The sequence below is a fragment of the Cuculus canorus genome, chromosome 16, assembly GCF_017976375.1.
Source record: "Cuculus canorus isolate bCucCan1 chromosome 16, bCucCan1.pri, whole genome shotgun sequence".
NCBI classification, from domain to species: domain Eukaryota; kingdom Metazoa; phylum Chordata; class Aves; order Cuculiformes; family Cuculidae; genus Cuculus; species Cuculus canorus.
In genome coordinates this window covers 12,893,249-12,910,424 of record NC_071416.1, presented here as the reverse complement: position 1 = coordinate 12,910,424, position 17,176 = coordinate 12,893,249, and the positions used below count along the sequence as shown (strand labels likewise).

Sequence of the window (17,176 nt, the reverse complement as noted above, 5' to 3'; positions counted from 1 at the left end):
ATATAGTTTGAAAGCAGTCTCCGCCAGCCTGTCCAAACCAGCCCTGCCCTCCCTGTGGGATTATTTTTGTATGGTTAGTTTTTTGCCTGCTTAACGCCCTGAACCAGCTCACCACAGGGTCAAGCAAGTGCTTGGACAGGCACGTTGAGGTAACAATAAAACAGAGTGGACTGCAGTCACACTGGTTTAGGCTGTTGCTGAACTTCTTGATATAACCAGTAATGAAAACATTTACTTTCAAGCCACGCTTGTTTTGTGTTGAAGGTGCAATGTTTTGGTCTTAAAAATGTCCAGTGACTAAATCTTTGCTGTTCCATGGGAAGAATAAGTGATTTTCTCTAATCAGTCAGTAGCTCTTAACTTTCCTAAATTTGGTAATTGACGAGCAAAGAAGTGGCTTACTTGGAAAGCGTAAAGACCTGGGTATTTCCCGTAAACAGCGTGTCTGTATATGATTAACTTGCTAGTGATACATGATTGCAAGTAATGTATTTTCTCAATGACTTCTCCAGTCTGTGCTTTTAATAAAGAATTCTATCAAATTGGAAGACTGCATGAATAAAATCTAACTTTTTAGTTAAGAAAATCAGTTCTATAAACAAGCAGATTTGTTTTACTTCTTTTAATACATTTTAATATTGGCATAAGAAAAATTAATTACCAGTAGGTTATATGATTTGCCACTTGCCTTTTCTGGCCTGGTACAAAAAAAATTGGAAGCTAAACCCTACTGCTTTTTACTTGAAAAAAAAAAAATCAAAATGTAAAAATCAAGACTTGAGGTTTTTATTTAATAAAATGTAAAATATTTAAACACCTTGCCATTGGAGAGCTTCAACAAAGTAAAAATTGATCCCCAAAATACTTTGAACTGCAACATGAACAGACTCTAATCCTGTAAGTCGTCTTCTACATGCCTACATTGGCACACTCATTGATCTGTTGTCTTTGGGATTTCTATTGTGTCAAATTGAGCATGAACGTGATTGCAGAATCGTGCCTTGGCTGCAGTTAATCTCTGGGGAATGTCACAGTGAGGAGATAACCAGGGCAGTGCGGTCGCTACAGGTGGGGCAGGCAGAGCACTGTGCTTCAGGAGAAGGCTTGCACGTATCCAGTAAGCTCTGCAGTGACTAATATGTAAATGAGAGCACTCTAGAGAGAAATTGAGATTTTTAAACTCAGGACAATTCTGAAGTAAAGCTGTCTGTCATCTATACTAGCTGCAGGCAAGCATATTAAATGCATACAAATCAATGAAGTGATAATGAAAATTAGCATGGTTTCTAACTACAAATTATCTTCATGCTATAAAGATGTGGATTCTTTTCATCTTTCAGATGAACTTTTAAAATTAAAAGCCTGTTTCCTTTACTGGCACATACCATGTTTTTTTTAAATGTTGTCTTGATCTCAACGTGGAGCGTTTTCCTGAACTTCAGTTTTCAGCGACCCTTTGCTCTACCTTGAGCAGGATATGGTATAGGCGAGTGTTGTATGAACTATCGTGTGTTTTGCCGCCGGCATGCCTGTGTCTTTACTTCTATTTCCAACCTGACTCTTCCCAGCAGCATACCAGATAGAGTATGAATCCAGTCCAAGACTTAACTAAAAGTATCCCATTATGAGATTGCTGTGCTAACCCTAAGCTATGCTTTGCTCTTGCTTACATCAAAGAATTTCCCTTTTCTGATCACTTTATTTATAGTGATTTGTGATTCAGTTACGTTTGCGAATGGCTGTGGTATATTTATTCACAGGCTAACGTTTGTGTTGTATGTATTTTCATGCAGATGACAATTTAGTAATAAATAACGATTCTAAATTGCCAGTCTTTTTATAAACATATTTTAAGATGCAAGTAGGACACATTCATTGTTCTTCGAGTAATATTGAGGTAAATTTATAGGTAGATGTGTTACAGAATTTTGGGGTTATAAGCATTAATTCTTTTGTTTCCTAAAGCACTCTAAAGCAAAGCTGTCTTTATCGTCTGCTGAGATTGAATTTCTCTTTAATAGAGCTGTATATATTGCACTCCTGGTAGCTCCTTTAAACTGTGCGTGGGACCTAATTCTGAAATTAAAGATGACAGTGGTTTTGGTTCTGATAAGCTGAAGGATCTCTTGGGCAAGGGTACTTCTGTTCAGAACAAAATTGGTTTTGCATTCACAGAAAGCGAGAAGAAGCGTTTTAAATCTTTGCTTTGGAGTAATGTTGCTTAAGAACAGCGGAATCTGTTCTCTTGAGAATTGCTGACTGGCCTTAACACAGGCGCTGGGTACCACGGCATTGGTACTGCACTTTGTCTCTCCAGAAATCAGTGCCTGAGTGCAGTGGCATGAAACTCTGGAACAATTTATAAGTTTCTCAGAATTTTACAGACCAAGGCTAAATTTGGGGCAGCCTTGCCTTCCTCAGGCTGTAGTAACCGAATGCCTTCCTGAAACTCCTGTGAAACAGCCTGCTGTTTTGATGTAAGATTTTGAGAAGATGTTCTGCCCTAAGACAGAGACAGCACATTATTCCAGTTTATTTCGTTCTGGTATAATGGCTCATTTAAAACATATAAAATGCTAGAAAAGTAAAGCTTTAATTCTAGTGGAGTGTCAGATACTGGCTTCTTATGCCATATTATAGCTTTTCCTAAATATCTGCATTTAAGGCCCTGTCAGCATGTGCTGCCTGCTGTGCTGTCAGGTTTGTAGCCCCTGTTTTCACCTGTTATATAATGACATGTAATTTTAACAGCCGGGTTTATGTAACTGTGTGTGCTGTCATCCGATTTCATTGCACTGGGTCTGAAATACTGGGAAAAAAAGCGTATTTGCACACAGTCTGTTTTTGTGAAATGTGTCATATTTCAACAAAGACATCAGATTTTCTGGTTTCTGAGGGGTTGAAATCTAAATAAAAGGCATGAATGGATTACAGAGGAAAAGTGAAAAATCATAAGCACTTGCTGATGAGTCTGCAGATAGGTGTGTAACGGCGGGAGAGGAAGTACAGATGGTACCATCTGTGCACAATGTCCTGCTGAAGAGAGCAGTCAGAATATGCTTCCTAAAAATGGGGAGAAGCTGACGTTATCCTTAGATTCCTATCAAATATCTTTGGAGGAGATTTTTAGTCTTTTTTGAACTTGCCTGACTTTGAAAGGTCAGTTTGCTTTGCCTTCAGAAGGGTGCTTCTGCCACTGCTGTTCTCTTCAGTCGCAGTGGGTCTGTCCCTTTTGCTAAGACACGGACTGTTTCCCATCCACTGCTGCAGCCCACAACTCTTCCCAAGGCAGCATCGCTGCTACGTGCTGTCCCCCCGGCATCCCAGGACTGTGGAGCAACTGCTGCCTTTGGGGTGTTGGTTTTGGTCCGCTTGCTTTACAAGAGTTTGTCTTAATCTTCAGAAATTCAAGATTTTTCGGTCTTATTGAACTACTTACAGAAAGAACTACATAAATGTAGAACAGATGTGAAGTGGTGCAGTGGCTTCTGCCTCTTTTTGTAGTAGAGTGTCCTTCCCTCACCTCTAGGAGAGCTGATGGAGTTGCACAGTGATGCTGAGAATCGCCCCTGTAGCTGGTTGGTGTGTTTTATGTAAAACTGACACCACTGTGGTAGATCTGATCTATCCAGACAGTGAAGAATTTCATCCAGTGCTATTTGGAAAAATTATCAATAAAGCTAGAAAAGAAAAATAGATTGGTGGACTATTGAATGGGCTGCATAAGAGTAAACAGTCATGTGGTAGGTGGAGATGTAATAGCAGGAAGTTACTAGTGACATTTCTTGAGAAAGATTCTTGGTACTAATCTTGTTTAATGCTTTTATCAGCAATTCTGGCACGAATAGTACACTAAAAACCCTGATGATGATGTAAAGTTGGGAGACTGAAGATAGGCAGGAGAACTGGGTGTCCTTGAAGGTTACAGTAAGAGAAACAGAGGGTGAGTTTCATCAGGAAAACTGCAAAATCATGTACTTGGAGAATAAAATACTCCTGCTATAATTGCATGCTTGTTAAATGAAGGGGGCTGGATAGGGTGACTGGGGACTGACATAATGTGGCTCTGAATAAGGCAAGTGTGTTATGTGCAAGAAGGCTGGGTAACGCCGGAGGGAAGAGAGTGTTGATGCTGTTGTCCAAGGCATAGTACGATTTCCTAGATGGATCAGTAGGGTGGCTCACACAGACGAGTTGAAGCCTGGACAGGTGCAGAGAGTGAATGGGGAGCCTGGCCCGGAGAGGACCCTCCAAACCTGGCTTATTTTGTTTACCAAAGGCCAAGAGTTACTGTGATTGATGTCTTGGAGTGCACCAGAAGTAAATGACTCTTCCCCTGCTTTGGTATTTAAGCATAAGGGCAGTATTGGTCCAGCACCAAGTACATAGGCCATCAATAAATTTAGATGGAAACTAGAGGAAGATTGCTATCTGAGCAGGAAGACCTTTCTGTGCTTTCTGCTCTTGGAATGGAGTGCTAGATCCTAGCAGGCATTATGAGTAAAGTTTTGCCTCCTTCCTTGTTCCTTGCTTCAAATTCCCGGTGTTCCTTGAGAAAGCAGGCTTACTCTAGTGAAAACCAGAAGATTTTAATGCTTCATATATTATTATTAACTTTACCAGTGAACTGTTTTAGGAAAAAGAAAGCGCATGTTAGGTGTTCACCGCCTCTCCTGCACTATCTGCATAGGACCTTGGGTAACAGGCAAGTAGAGCCAGGAGTGTGTGAGAAAATTGGTATCCGTTCTTTAGAAGCATTTCAGGATGTGCTTAAGGTCTGTCCTTCATGTTTCAGTTTTGAGACAGACGAGTGGGATAATAAATATAAATTGTGTTGCTGCTTATTCCGTTGATCTCTCTATGACTTTGCAGTTTTTGCTTGTGGAAGAATACTTCTGTAGAGTGATCCTTTTTTTGAAGTACAGATACCTGCCCAATGGATGCTGGTGCCAGTAAACTTGAAGCTGACATTAACCGTTTAGTTTCTTACAACTCTAGGTTCTGATGAAAGCTGATCAGAAACTTCTGACCAGATAAGACAAGTGACTTGATAAGGCATTTTGTAGGAACATGTGCCTTTCACATAGTTGTTGCATAAGGTGTGGAATTTGTAGTCAAAACAGAGGAGCCACATTCACAGTAGCAAATTCTCCAGCAATTAGGGCAGTTACAGGAACTGATCTTTCACAGAAACCTCTGATAGTATGTGAATAAATGTTGAAATGGTTTGGTTTCCTCTTGAACAAAGTACGTATTTTTAAGCTTGCCATCTGGCTTACAAGACGTTTGCTGAATAATTTGTGTCAATGTGACTTTCATGTATTGATCTAAAAATACAAGTGTTAACAACGTTTGTACTGTCGAGCCCTCTCTAGCTGCTTGCTCTTATGATTCAGTGAATGGAATTCAGAGCAGCAACCGTTTGGTGTTCAAGAATGGCTTCAGTACTATCTCTTGGGTAATAATGATTTTCAAGTGAGCTGCTGGTTGCACTCAGCAAACCAAACTGGTGAAACTGCAGATCTGGAGAAGTTCTGGTAACAGTGGATGGTTTTGACTACCCACTTGGATCTTGCAGATTTTGTGGATTTGGAATAAGTTAGGTGACTGCTACAGTGGGAGAAAAATTACCCTGTGGCCTTTCAGTGATGTGCCCTGCAATCATGACATGTATGTGCTTTCACAGTGCAGTCACTTCTGTTTGGAAAAAATTAAGTTTTAAAAGTAGCCTGTTAATTTGCAAACATTTATTTTTAATTAGTATTTGATTACTGCAAGATGAGTAAAAATGTGTTATAACTTACCAAGTACCTCATCTGAGAGAATTTGCTGTCTTCTGGCGTTAACACATGGTTGTTGATAGCCACAGGTTGTATGTGTAACAAAAATGGCACAGCCATATTATTCTGCTCATTGAAGGAGGCAGATTTGTTCAACTTGTCTTCATTTGCAGTAAATGGGATCTTTGTATATCACTTCTATACAGCAAACCCCTGCAATTAATGTCTATGAATCTAGGCACGTAGTGTTAATAGCCCTAGTACTTGAAAGTAATCCTAATTCTTGAGCAGCGTCTCTTTGTAGTGATTGAATTGAGGGACTGAAGTAGCCTCATAGGTCATAAAATGTGAATTTTTAAACCTTGCATCGTTTTTTATGTTAGCAGTAATTGCAGTACATGCAAGCTTCCTTTTAAATTTGAAGGAGTCGTAGCTTTTTACAGTATCTAATAACAAGTTTGTATAAAGTACTTTGCTTATTTTCACATCTATTCTGTCTCGTGTTGAAGCTGAACCAGTGTTTTTTAGCGTCACAGTAGCTGAACTTCCACGTGTCATTTGCAAATTGTAGGGTTTCTAGGTGACCACTATGATTAAAGAGTATTCCATGTAAATGAAATGTAACGCTCCCTCTCCAAGATACTGTAACAGGTTAGTTGTTTCCCCAGAAAGAAAAGACGTTTTTCCCCAGCACTGTTGTTTCTTGCTCTGTGCCCCTGCACACAGCGATTTTCTGCATTAGTAAATTCTGGAATGCTTGTGATTTTTGAATGGAGAGAAATACATTTCTTGTTTACCTTTCAGAGGTGGGGTTTACATAGCATGTATTTATAAACTTCCAGCTATAAATTGGTAACAAACTTACAGCAACTTATTTTTGGAAGAGAAATGTTTGTACTTGATAAAACGAATACCACAAGATTCTTAAACTTTGTAGAGGAAATTTTCGTCCTGAGACTTGAACCCCAGGGTTTAAAATGTTTGATTTTTCCTGAGAAAAGCTACAGAGGCACCATCAGCAGCACTGTGTGTACAACTCATCAAAATGCCAGCTTGTTACTTCTGCCCCAAGATGGAGGAAGAAAAAAAGATGCTTTATCTGAGAAATTTTCCTTCTGTCCCAGAAGATTTGTAAATTATTATTGTCTTGCCATAGATGTGTGTGGAATATTGTACAGACAGCTGCGTTTCCAGAATTCTCAGATAAAATTCTAGCCAGACTGAAGATGTCTGATCTCTTATCTTTATTTCAATTTTGTTTTAAAGTGAGGTTCCTGATCTCAGCTGTTGCTTTCGTCGTAACAGACATGCAACATCATTTTAGTGTTTGTGTTTCTCAGCTCTGGTAGCTGTATCATCAGTGCATGACTGTGCGTCAGAGCAATGCTGACATAATGTGGTTTGGGCTTTTTCTTGCAGTGATGCTGCAGCCTTTTGACTATGACCCCAACGAGAAAAGTAAACACAAGTTTATGGTTCAGTCTATGTTCGCTCCAGCCGATACTTCAGATATGGAAGCAGTAGTAAGTATTGAAATTAATTAAAATGGATTTATTTCTGATTGTATAATTTTATAAGACTTTTTGCTCCATTGCTTGAGGGCTGTTGTCAAACCACACTGGAATGATCCTTGAAAGCTTTCCCAGATTTCCATCTCTGTGCATGGCAAGATGTTTTCTGCTTCTTTTGAGCCTCAGGAATCTTGCACTGGAAGATACGGTGTGTGTAGTTGCTTCTTTAGTGGCGCTGCTGTCAGTAATGGGATACCAAGTCATGAATCAAATGTTAAGTAGTTGATATTTTTTTAATATGGTGGTTTTTAGAAAGGCCAACTTGCACTCTCTATTGTAAGACTATGTACTATATATTCTAAGTCTGTGCCATCTTCTATGGTTTATGCCTCTGCTCTGCCTTGAGTCTTCCCTTGAGCAGCTCCTTTTCCCAGCAAGAACCAGGAGGATGAGTTAAAAGTATTGTATTTTTCTTTATCCCTGCCTGTGTCTGTTGTGGCTCAGGTAAATGAAGGCCCTCATAGACTTTGCCCTGTGGATTACAAATGAGAATAACACAAGCGTGTAGGTGCTGAAGCAAAGAAGGACAAAAGATGTAGAAATAAGATGTCAGGCTACATTAAGGCAACTTGGAAAGGAACAAACCAGTATATCAAGTAGTAGCTGTCCTGTAACAGCAAGACTTGCTACTGCAAGAAGGCACAGGAAAGCTTTCTCTAGTCTACCTTTTGTTAGCTTGAGAGACGACTCGGCTGTTGAGGACACAAAAATGAAGAAAAAAAGGCCATCGCTCTAAAGTGTGAGGCACACGTGTGTCTGTATGCGTGTTACTTAAACTCAAAAAAGCCAACCCTCAAAAACCTCGGAGCACACGTTATGGCTTTTTTACAGTAGTCTTAGCAACATGCAGCTTCTGAGTAGCCTTTTAAAGCTGTGGCAGGGTTAAGAATTTCCCTTCTGAAAGGGATTTATGAAATTACATTTGTTTAATGGCCTCAAAATAAGATCCAGTGGGAGAAACAGCAGTAGTAATAACAAGTCTGCATCACTAGAAAGATAAGCCAGTCTGCCTTTCTTTCTAACTCTTTAATCTTTATGAGTTACTTTATACCATGAAAAATGTTACTCTGCCAGCAAAGAATGTTTCTCAGACCTAGATGGCCATTTCAGTTTTCCAGAGCTCTCCAGACCAATACAATTTCTTTTCCTGTAACACTTGATCAGTTCTCAGTTTCTGTTACCACTCTCCAAATCTCTTCCCGTTCTGGATAAACAGGTGAGACAAATTACTGGAGAACTATAAAGCTTTCAACACTTCAGAGGCACGCAGTGAGCTCAAAATAGAATTCTGACTTCAGCCACGGAAGAGCCAAAGTACAATTCAGCTATTTAGGATGAGTCAAATACTGCTTCAGGTTGCAGAGGGGTTAGCCATAATTTGACACATACTTGAGGTATGCTGAGCAATACTACGCTACCAGAAGTATGGGCAAAGTGGAGAGAAGCGTGTGAGAACTCGAGGACATAAATGCAGACAGTTCTTGCTGTATATCATGCCACAAATCCATCTTTTCAGTTCAGGGTTGCAGCTGATACTGAGCAAAGATTTATAGCTGTTAATCCCTGTTAAAAATATTGGAAGGAAACTTGATTATGGTAGACTCCCTAGTTGAAAGGGTAAGAAGGATGAGAAGGGAAGCCATCCCTTTGTACATGTAGCACATCTGTTATTGTTCAGACATCGATGCTGAAAAATAAGAAAGTGGAAAACAAGGAAGGGAAGAACAGTCCTGTAGTCCATGCCATTTAGGAAGAAAACCTCCCCGGACATTTGAAAAGCTTGAATAGGAACTCTCAATAAAGACGTCAGAAGTAATGTTGTTACAGGTTTGGGGTTTTGTTATCTTTCCCTTCCTTTGGATGCACACTTGCTGTCTCTTTTTTGTTTGTTTCAATCAGGACCGTAGCTCCCCGTGTCTATGCCAATCACTCTTACACAGTTCCCAGTTCTCTCATGAATTACCTGTGTAGGTTTCAGGCTATTTAGAATGATTTCTTTCATAGCATCTGGTCTGTCTTTCCCATAGCACTCAGTTACGTATTTGAGTTTCATTTTTTATCATGTATGTGGTTAAAGGCAACTTGATAAACACCTCTGGAGTTTTTCTTGAGCAAGATGATGTGATTTGTTTGCATAATACACTGCATTGTCCATCTGCATTACTGTATGAATATGTTTAATAGTAAATTAATATTAAATTATTCCAGTGGAAAGAAGCGAAACCGGAAGAACTCATGGATTCGAAACTTAGGTGTGTGTTTGAGCTACCAGCGGAAAATGATAAGCCTGTGAGTATTTTCAGATGTATATTGAGTGATTTGACTTAATACCACAGTAAATTATGTAAAATGGGATGTTTATACAGACAGCTATATAAGCGTAAGACAGAAGCCTTGTTCCACTGCCTGGAAGGCATCACCTTGTGAAAACACAATATAAACTATTTTAAATGGTAGTGATGCGTAAGGTAAACTACAGCTAATTTGAACAATATAAATTCAACACAAGCACAAAGAAGTCTTTGAGTTGATCTGTTCTCATTTAGTGAAAGATCACAGGATAAAGAATATTTAAAAAAAAATTGAGGTGTCACGAGAGGAAGGAAAAAATCCAAATTAAATGAAACTTAATTGCTATTTTGTTTAGTTGTAATTTTCTTCTATAATCCCTGAAATTATTTATGGCAAAACAAAGCACTAATAGTAACAAGAACCTATTACTTTATTCGTGTAAATAAACTTTTCATGTTAAAACTCTGGCAGCTTGGGTGAGGAATGAGTGGTTTGGTTTTAGTGAGAGCCAGGCCTTTTGCATTCTGAAGTGCAGAACATGAAAAGGATCCAAAGGCAGCAGGGGGAGGAGGTTTTGGAGGTCTGCAGCTTGTTTGCTAACTCAAGTTGCAACTTCCTCCGTCCCCACAGAAATGCAGAAGGATGGAGAGGTGGTAGCCAGGGGTGGGGAGTGGCGAGAGGGAGCTGCAGCAGAGCAGGTGCGTAGTTCCTAACAAAACCCTGGTTCCTGGAGTACCTGCTTGTGTTGTGCCTGGGGAGGAAGAGGTGAGGAAAGCGCTAACACTCCATAAGCAGACTGTGCAGATAACTCGAGGTTCCACTCATGCTGTGGGACATGGTCTAAGGATGTTTCCTTTTCCATACGAGCAGGGACTGAAAACTTGAGGTCGTTCTGTCTACGCTTATTGCTGCTGATCTGATGTTCCTGTCAAACAGAAAGGGGAGTGAAGGTTATGGGAAAAAAAAATTGTTGTTTATTTCTTTTACTACAGGCATGCTTCAGGTGTGCACAAATGATTTTACCTGATTCTCCACCTAAGTATCAGGTGTGCGGTGTTAATAACTAACCAAAAAATCACTCTATCCTTTTTTAACAGCATGACATAGAAATAAATAAAATTGTATCCACAACTGCAACAAAGACAGATTCCTCTGTAATGTCTAAATCAATAAGTTCTTCTTTGGATGACACTGAAGTTAAGAAAGTAATGGAAGACTATAAGAGGCTTCAAGTAGAAGTTCAGAGGTTACGGGAGGAGAATAAACAGTTTAAGGTAAAGACGCTTTTGGAGGTTTTTTTCAGATTTAATCCTTTTCTGAAAAAGAAGCTCCCGAATTACAGATTTGTTTACCTGACCTTGGCACAATATTTTAATATTGTCTATAAATTAACAGATAATTTAGGTTTCTCTCTATAAACTGATAAAAAGCGTTGAAATCAATGCTTCCTTTGCAAGGAGCGTACGAGTCATGCAGTCAGAGAAACTGATTGAAGAGCAACCCAAAGTAATGAGTTCCCTCTCTCTTTTTCTTTTTTACCTCCTAATTTTCTCATACTGAATTAAGCTTTCGGTGTTGGATTTGGCCCTGTTCTCTGCAACTGATGGGAGCTTGAGGGCAGTGTTGTACAAATACTGAGTGGTTTAGTAATTGCACCTATAAATGCAGTCGAAATGACCAAAGTAAGGCAAAGTAATAGGAAATACAGCTCCTGTCATATCCAGCACATTGCTGTGAAATCAAGTAATTGAGAAGCCTTTATCACCGTGCTGACAAACGCTTTTTACAGTAGTTTCATTTCTTGTAAATGTATAGTTTCATAGATAACAGCACCAGTGAAAATGTGGAGTTTGTGACTATTAGAGCCAAATGAAAGGAACTCTGTTCTGTCAGCTCCGATGCTGTTTGGCTGGCTGATACGTGAAGAAATTCTTTAAACATCTGTAAATCAGTTTTGTTTTGCACATGGAAATATAGAATTATATAGCTGAGACACAGCCATAGCTTGTGTTCTTTTTTTCCTCAGCACCTCACAGTAGTAATAGCACTGTATGATTTTATGGGGATTTTTGCAGATCAGTCTTGAATAAACACTCTACAGGAGATATGTGGAATTGAGCTGATGTCTTACAGCAAGGTCTTAAAACAATGAGCTATTTTGTTTCCTTTGTAAAGTATTAGAAACAGCTGTAAAACATCAGAAAACAATGTTAAAATACTACCAGCCACCAGGTGCTGTGAGTATCAGGCTAGAGTCACCATCAAAAGGAAGTTAAAATACTTAAAATGACAATATGTTGTTTCTAGCTGTAAAATTACTGTGTAGTTAAAGAGCATTTCATGCTTACATAAGTCAGTTGCCCCATCCAGGCACTCATAGCTGTAGTGAGGTGACTTCTAATCAATAAATAATAATAATACTAAAAATTTTTCCTCTAGAACAGTAAATGCCCCTTTAAATTCAAAAGTGAGAAATGCTGACGTACACTGAGCCTTTTGAATTTCACTTACCTGACAGTTTTTAAGGCTGCTGTAACTTTTATTATGATTTCATTTTTTGAGTATTTTTTCTATATAGACTGGAGGCTTTTGCTTCAGTATCTTATCCTCTTGCACTATAGTACTGTATCATATAAAGTCTGACACTGTTGCTTCAGCTTTATACAAGTTAGGTTGCACAATGCTTACTTTGGCATCTCCTGGCATGCTCTGTGTGTGTGGAATGGAGTGGCTAACACAGAGCTGTGCTGCACAAAAGTTTAGATCAAGACATGGGGAACATCATTTCCACTGGAAATGATAATACCTGGTGTTACGAGGTTGTTTTATCTGTTGTCTCGTACATCATTGAATCAAGAGAGCTGTCACCTCACACTGAGAAAATATCCTAATTATTGCCTTTAGTTTCACGTCAAAGTGTCAGCATTAATATGATGGGGGAAATAGATTTACTTTCAAAGGCTGGTAAAATTTGCTTGTGACATCTAACTAGGGGAATGATGAGTGTAATTGCATTTAAGATGCATATTTTTCACAACCTATCTTTGTATCTGGAAAAGTATTTTCCTTGACAGCACTGTATTTGCCTACAGAGCAAGAAAAACTTATTCATGCCAATCCCTCCATCACTGTAAGTTCTGGAGCTGTCTCCAGACTTTGGAAAAGTGTTCTTTCAGACTTCCTCATTGCTTCCTCCATTACCTTCATCAGAAGGAGAACACTTTCAAGAGCTTGTGGTTGTTGCTCTGCTAGTCAAGTAGATACAGAATTCCTCTTCTACCTCACTACTCCTTCCTTCTCAGGATGATCTGGGAAATACAGCTCTAAATCAGCTGTAAATTAGCTTTCACTTATTTTACTATGCCCACTTAAAATAAATATGATAACAGTTAATATTTAAAGCATTGTTTTTCATTAGAAATAATGAATATATCTTCCTGTAGGAAGAAGATGGACTGCGGATGAGGAAGGCACCCCAAACAAACAACCCAATATCTGCTCCTGCAGCTGCTCTCAAGGATGAAGGGCTCAACTCCAGACTACTTGCTTTGGTGGTTTTGTTCTTTGTCTTTGGTGTAATTATAGGAAAAATAGCCTTGTAGAGGCAGCATGCTGGAAATTGTAAATTGGTTTGATGGTTCTGCCATATCATTGGATTAAATTTATTCATAACAATGTTTAAAAAAAATTAATGTATGACATCTCACAGGTCTTGCCTTTAAATTACCCCTGCACAAATACTATGTAACATAATCTAGAAAGTTTAAAATGTACAATGAGTGAATGAATGAAAGAGAATATGCTTCAGTGATGAAGGAGGGGAGAAAATCATGATGTAACACTACAATGGAATATTGTATATGTCATTTTAAACATTCTTAGACCCTGGTACATGTTGCTGGATTACTTCTTTTTAAAAAAGAAAAAAAAAAAAAAGAAAAAATCGGAAAACATTCTATTCCTCCACTGCTGGAGCTGGCCCGATTGGATGTTTGGAGCTGGGTTAGGCAGGAGGTGTTGATAACTTCTGTAAAATACGTCAATCCACCATTCTGCTCATAAATTTAACAGTTTCTGTCAGTGTCTTCAACTCTGTGCAAGTTACCAATTTCTTGGCACTTAAATGAATAGTGAGAAGCTGAAAAGAATTGTATGTGGCAATGCTGAATGTGCTAGGCATCATTAAGAGGCATATACTGACTGGTATGACGCTCATTTGGAATAAAGGTCAATGCCTTGTTCTCATAAAGGGACCAAGCTACATTGCTGGTGGTTCATTTAGTTGAATTGAGATGTTATTCAGAGATGTTTAATGCATATTTAACTTATTTAATGTATTTCATCTCATGTTTCCTTCTTGTCACAAAATTGACTAATACTATATGGTATGAAAAGGCACCTGTTTAAAGCCAGTGACTAGAACTAAAAATTTGCTGCTGTAGTGATGCAAGATTCTTCGGCCTCCTGGTGTTTTGGGCACTACACAATTGTTGGGAGTTTTGATCATCTGAGCGTTGGAGAAACAGTGGTGAGGAAACTGTTTTTGTATGTAAATAAGTCTATCTAGGGGAAAAAATATTAGTAGTAAACTAGTCCTATGCCGTAAAAGACCAATCCTGTTTGACTATGTAGCATCTTAAAAAAGGAAAAAAAAAAAAAAAAGAAAAGAAAAATTAAATAAAGCCCCCAAATTAACGTTTCCTTTGTTACTTTTGTCATGTTCTCACAGTTTTAGAGGGGGGAAGAACCAGTATTCTCTGTCAGCTTGGTTTGTTTATCGCATAAGGAGGCTTGCAGCCTTGTTTCAGGATGATTCTTTTTTTTCTAGCCTAACTTTAAAATCAAACAACCCTGTCATGAGCATGACGTATGCAAGTGTTGTTCAGAGTCACCGCGCTGACTGCTGAGCTGCAAGGTAAATTCCCTTTTTTCAGTTTAATTGCATTCAGTAGTTAAGATGCTTGAGAGCATCTTGAGAGTTAGATTAAGGTAATTTTGTTTCTAAGCATACTTTTAGTACAAAACACATAAATTTGGTGGAGTTTAACATGTTGAACTTCAGTAGATGAAATAGGTTTGAGCAGATAAATTCCCACAGACTTTTAGATGGTAGGTCCAAAAACTGTTGGAGACAAAAGGTTTTTGAACACCTTTCTGGGTTAAGATACATCTTTTAAAAGCAACTTCTTTCATTCCTTTTATTGTTATTGAGAAAGCTGTTGGGGCTGCAGCCTCTCTACTAAACTCATCAACCTTTGTAATTGTTCTACTTAAGTCTCAAGAGTTTCCTGCTTTACAAGTGCAAATACGTGAAATTTTATGTGAGGTTTAATAAGAAAATAGGAGGAAAAAAGTTTTAACTAGCGTGTTCAGCTTATGAACACAATTCTGGAAGTGCTTCTAGAAGGCTCGACAGAAATTAGAGGTTTCTCTCCAGCATTTTAAAATGCTAGTGCCTTGTCTGCTCAGGGTGGAAGTGACACAGCTATTGAAGTGTGCCTGGAAAGGGCAGAGAAGGTGGCAAATGAGCTGAAAATAATGAAGCAGTGAGTTTGGTGTGACAAACTGGGCAGAACTGACCAAGAAAAAAAATACTTCCCAGGCAGCAGAAGCTGATGGAAACTTCTACGTGAAACATTTTAAAGGAACCTTTTCAGAAAGACAGGTTTGTAAGTGTGGTTGCAAAATTAGTTTTCATGGCTTTGAAGAATGTATTTGAGAAAACCTGTACTGGCGGGAGACTGGGCTATGCAGTGAGTTTTTTTAAGAGGCTGTAAATATCTTGATTGCACTAAAAGGTTGTCAGAAGAGCTGAATTCCTAATTCGCTTTTAAAAAAAAAAAAATATTAACTTCTTTGAGCCCTCTGTTTTGCTGAAAAAAAGGCCTAAAATATTGTTTAAAAAAGAAAATTGCTGTCTTTGCAGGATAAAGCTTTAAACTGGTCTCTCGTGAGTATATCTGTAATGATGTTCTGGGCAAATTTGACACATGCTATTAGGCACCACATTTGACTTTGCTGGCACAGGCAGCTCCCAAATGAAGGGAAAGCCAGCAGAATGTCTGTCCTTCCAGCGTTCGGTAGTCACTGCTTAGGGATCTGTGACAACTTGGAACTTTGAATTGCTTGTGAGTAAAGTTGTTGCTGCTGTTTGCACTCCAGGATTACAAAGAGGTCCCAGAAAACACCCTCCTGCTTTGCTAGGTGCTTTACAAATGCCTGATCGAGGAGAGCTACCAGCAGAAGACCTTAGTTAAGGATCTGTTAGTAATGACCGTAACCTGCAGTTGGGGCTGACCCACACCATCAGTCCTAAATGAGACTGTTAAACTAACTGCTTACGTTTTGAAACTTAACAAAACGGTGAGGTCTTCCCTAACCATTTCTGACAGCAGCCTGAACAGACAGCAGCACCAAACTCTCTGGGTAATGCTTTGCTTTTGCTGAGCTTCAAATAAAATGACTAATCAGTGGAATCCTTATTACCTGTATGTCTGACCAGACCCTGCTTTCACGTGAGGTAGAAAGAAAAACAAGGGTGCTTTTTCTTCCAAGGTTCCTAGAAGGCAAATCAGTAGATACATTGCAAAAATATATTGGATGGGTGCTGTTAAGCCAGCTGGATCTTTCGTAAGTTGTTCCTTACATGATGACACCAGAGCAAAGATTTTCATGAAGTATGCATAGAAAGTGCATTATTCTGGAGGGCCTTGTGTATCTTGGGAAGTTATGTGTGAAGCAGTTTCTAAATGAGGTGTCCTCCCACACCAGATATTAGAAAACTGTAATTGATAGATGATAATAGAAACCAAATTACTACTTATTCTAATTATTGTCCTTATTGTCATTTTAGGATGCCCACTTGCAGATATAGTTGCTGTTAATTTTCATAAGAGCCAGTCGAGGCTGCTCAGGTAGTCTTTGTTTTGTGGAGCTTTGCACTGCTGGCTGCACTCTGGACAGATTTGGTATAAATAGATATCTAAAATGTCTTGAAGCCTAGTACTGGGAAATGAATAGAAAATGGTTTCTACTATTTTCATGTAGTTATTCGCAACCTAAAGCAAATATTCCATGCATGAATGACCATAACTATTGCTCTGCATTGGCAGTTGTCAGCTGTGAATGCACAACTGGAACAATCGCATGTGCAAGCTGGGCACCCAGTTTCAAGTTACTGTTGAGTAGCTTTAGAGATTGAAGGGCAAGGTGACACCACATGTGTCACATTGAGAGGGACTGATGTACCATAATGTAATTTTCTAAAAACACTGCATTGTAATAGCTTGGTGGTGGTATTCCATGTTACCTTTTTGTCCTGAAATGCTATTAGTGGGATAAAGTTGGAACCTCACTTTGCAAATTGTTAGAGTTTCTTCTCACCAATACACTATAAAGGGTTTCTATTATCTGCACATGTCAACTTGCAATTTTTATTATAATCTTGATTTAGCAGTCTGCATATCTACATAGCAGCATGCATGCAGAAATGGATTTTTGATATCTTGGGATAATTAATGTTGCAGTTGCCTC

General features: G+C 38.8%; 1 protein-coding gene across 2 annotated transcripts in view; it reads left to right on the top strand.

Moving 5' to 3' along the window:
- The window catches only part of VAPB (VAMP associated protein B and C), a 34,208-nt gene extending 17,154 nt beyond the window's left edge, over positions 1-17,054 (top strand). The window contains exons 3-6 of one of the 2 annotated variants that reach the window (XM_054081567.1): positions 7,200-7,303; positions 9,560-9,640; positions 10,741-10,917; positions 13,087-17,054. In XM_054081567.1, coding sequence (XP_053937542.1) covers positions 7,200-7,303; positions 9,560-9,640; positions 10,741-10,917; positions 13,087-13,245 — 521 coding nt within the window. In that variant the 3' untranslated portion in view covers positions 13,246-17,054. The remainder of the gene's footprint in view (positions 1-7,199; positions 7,304-9,559; positions 9,641-10,740; positions 10,918-13,086) is intronic. The other variant, XM_054081568.1, reaches the window with a different exon arrangement.
- The last annotated feature ends 122 nt before the right edge of the window (positions 17,055-17,176 follow it).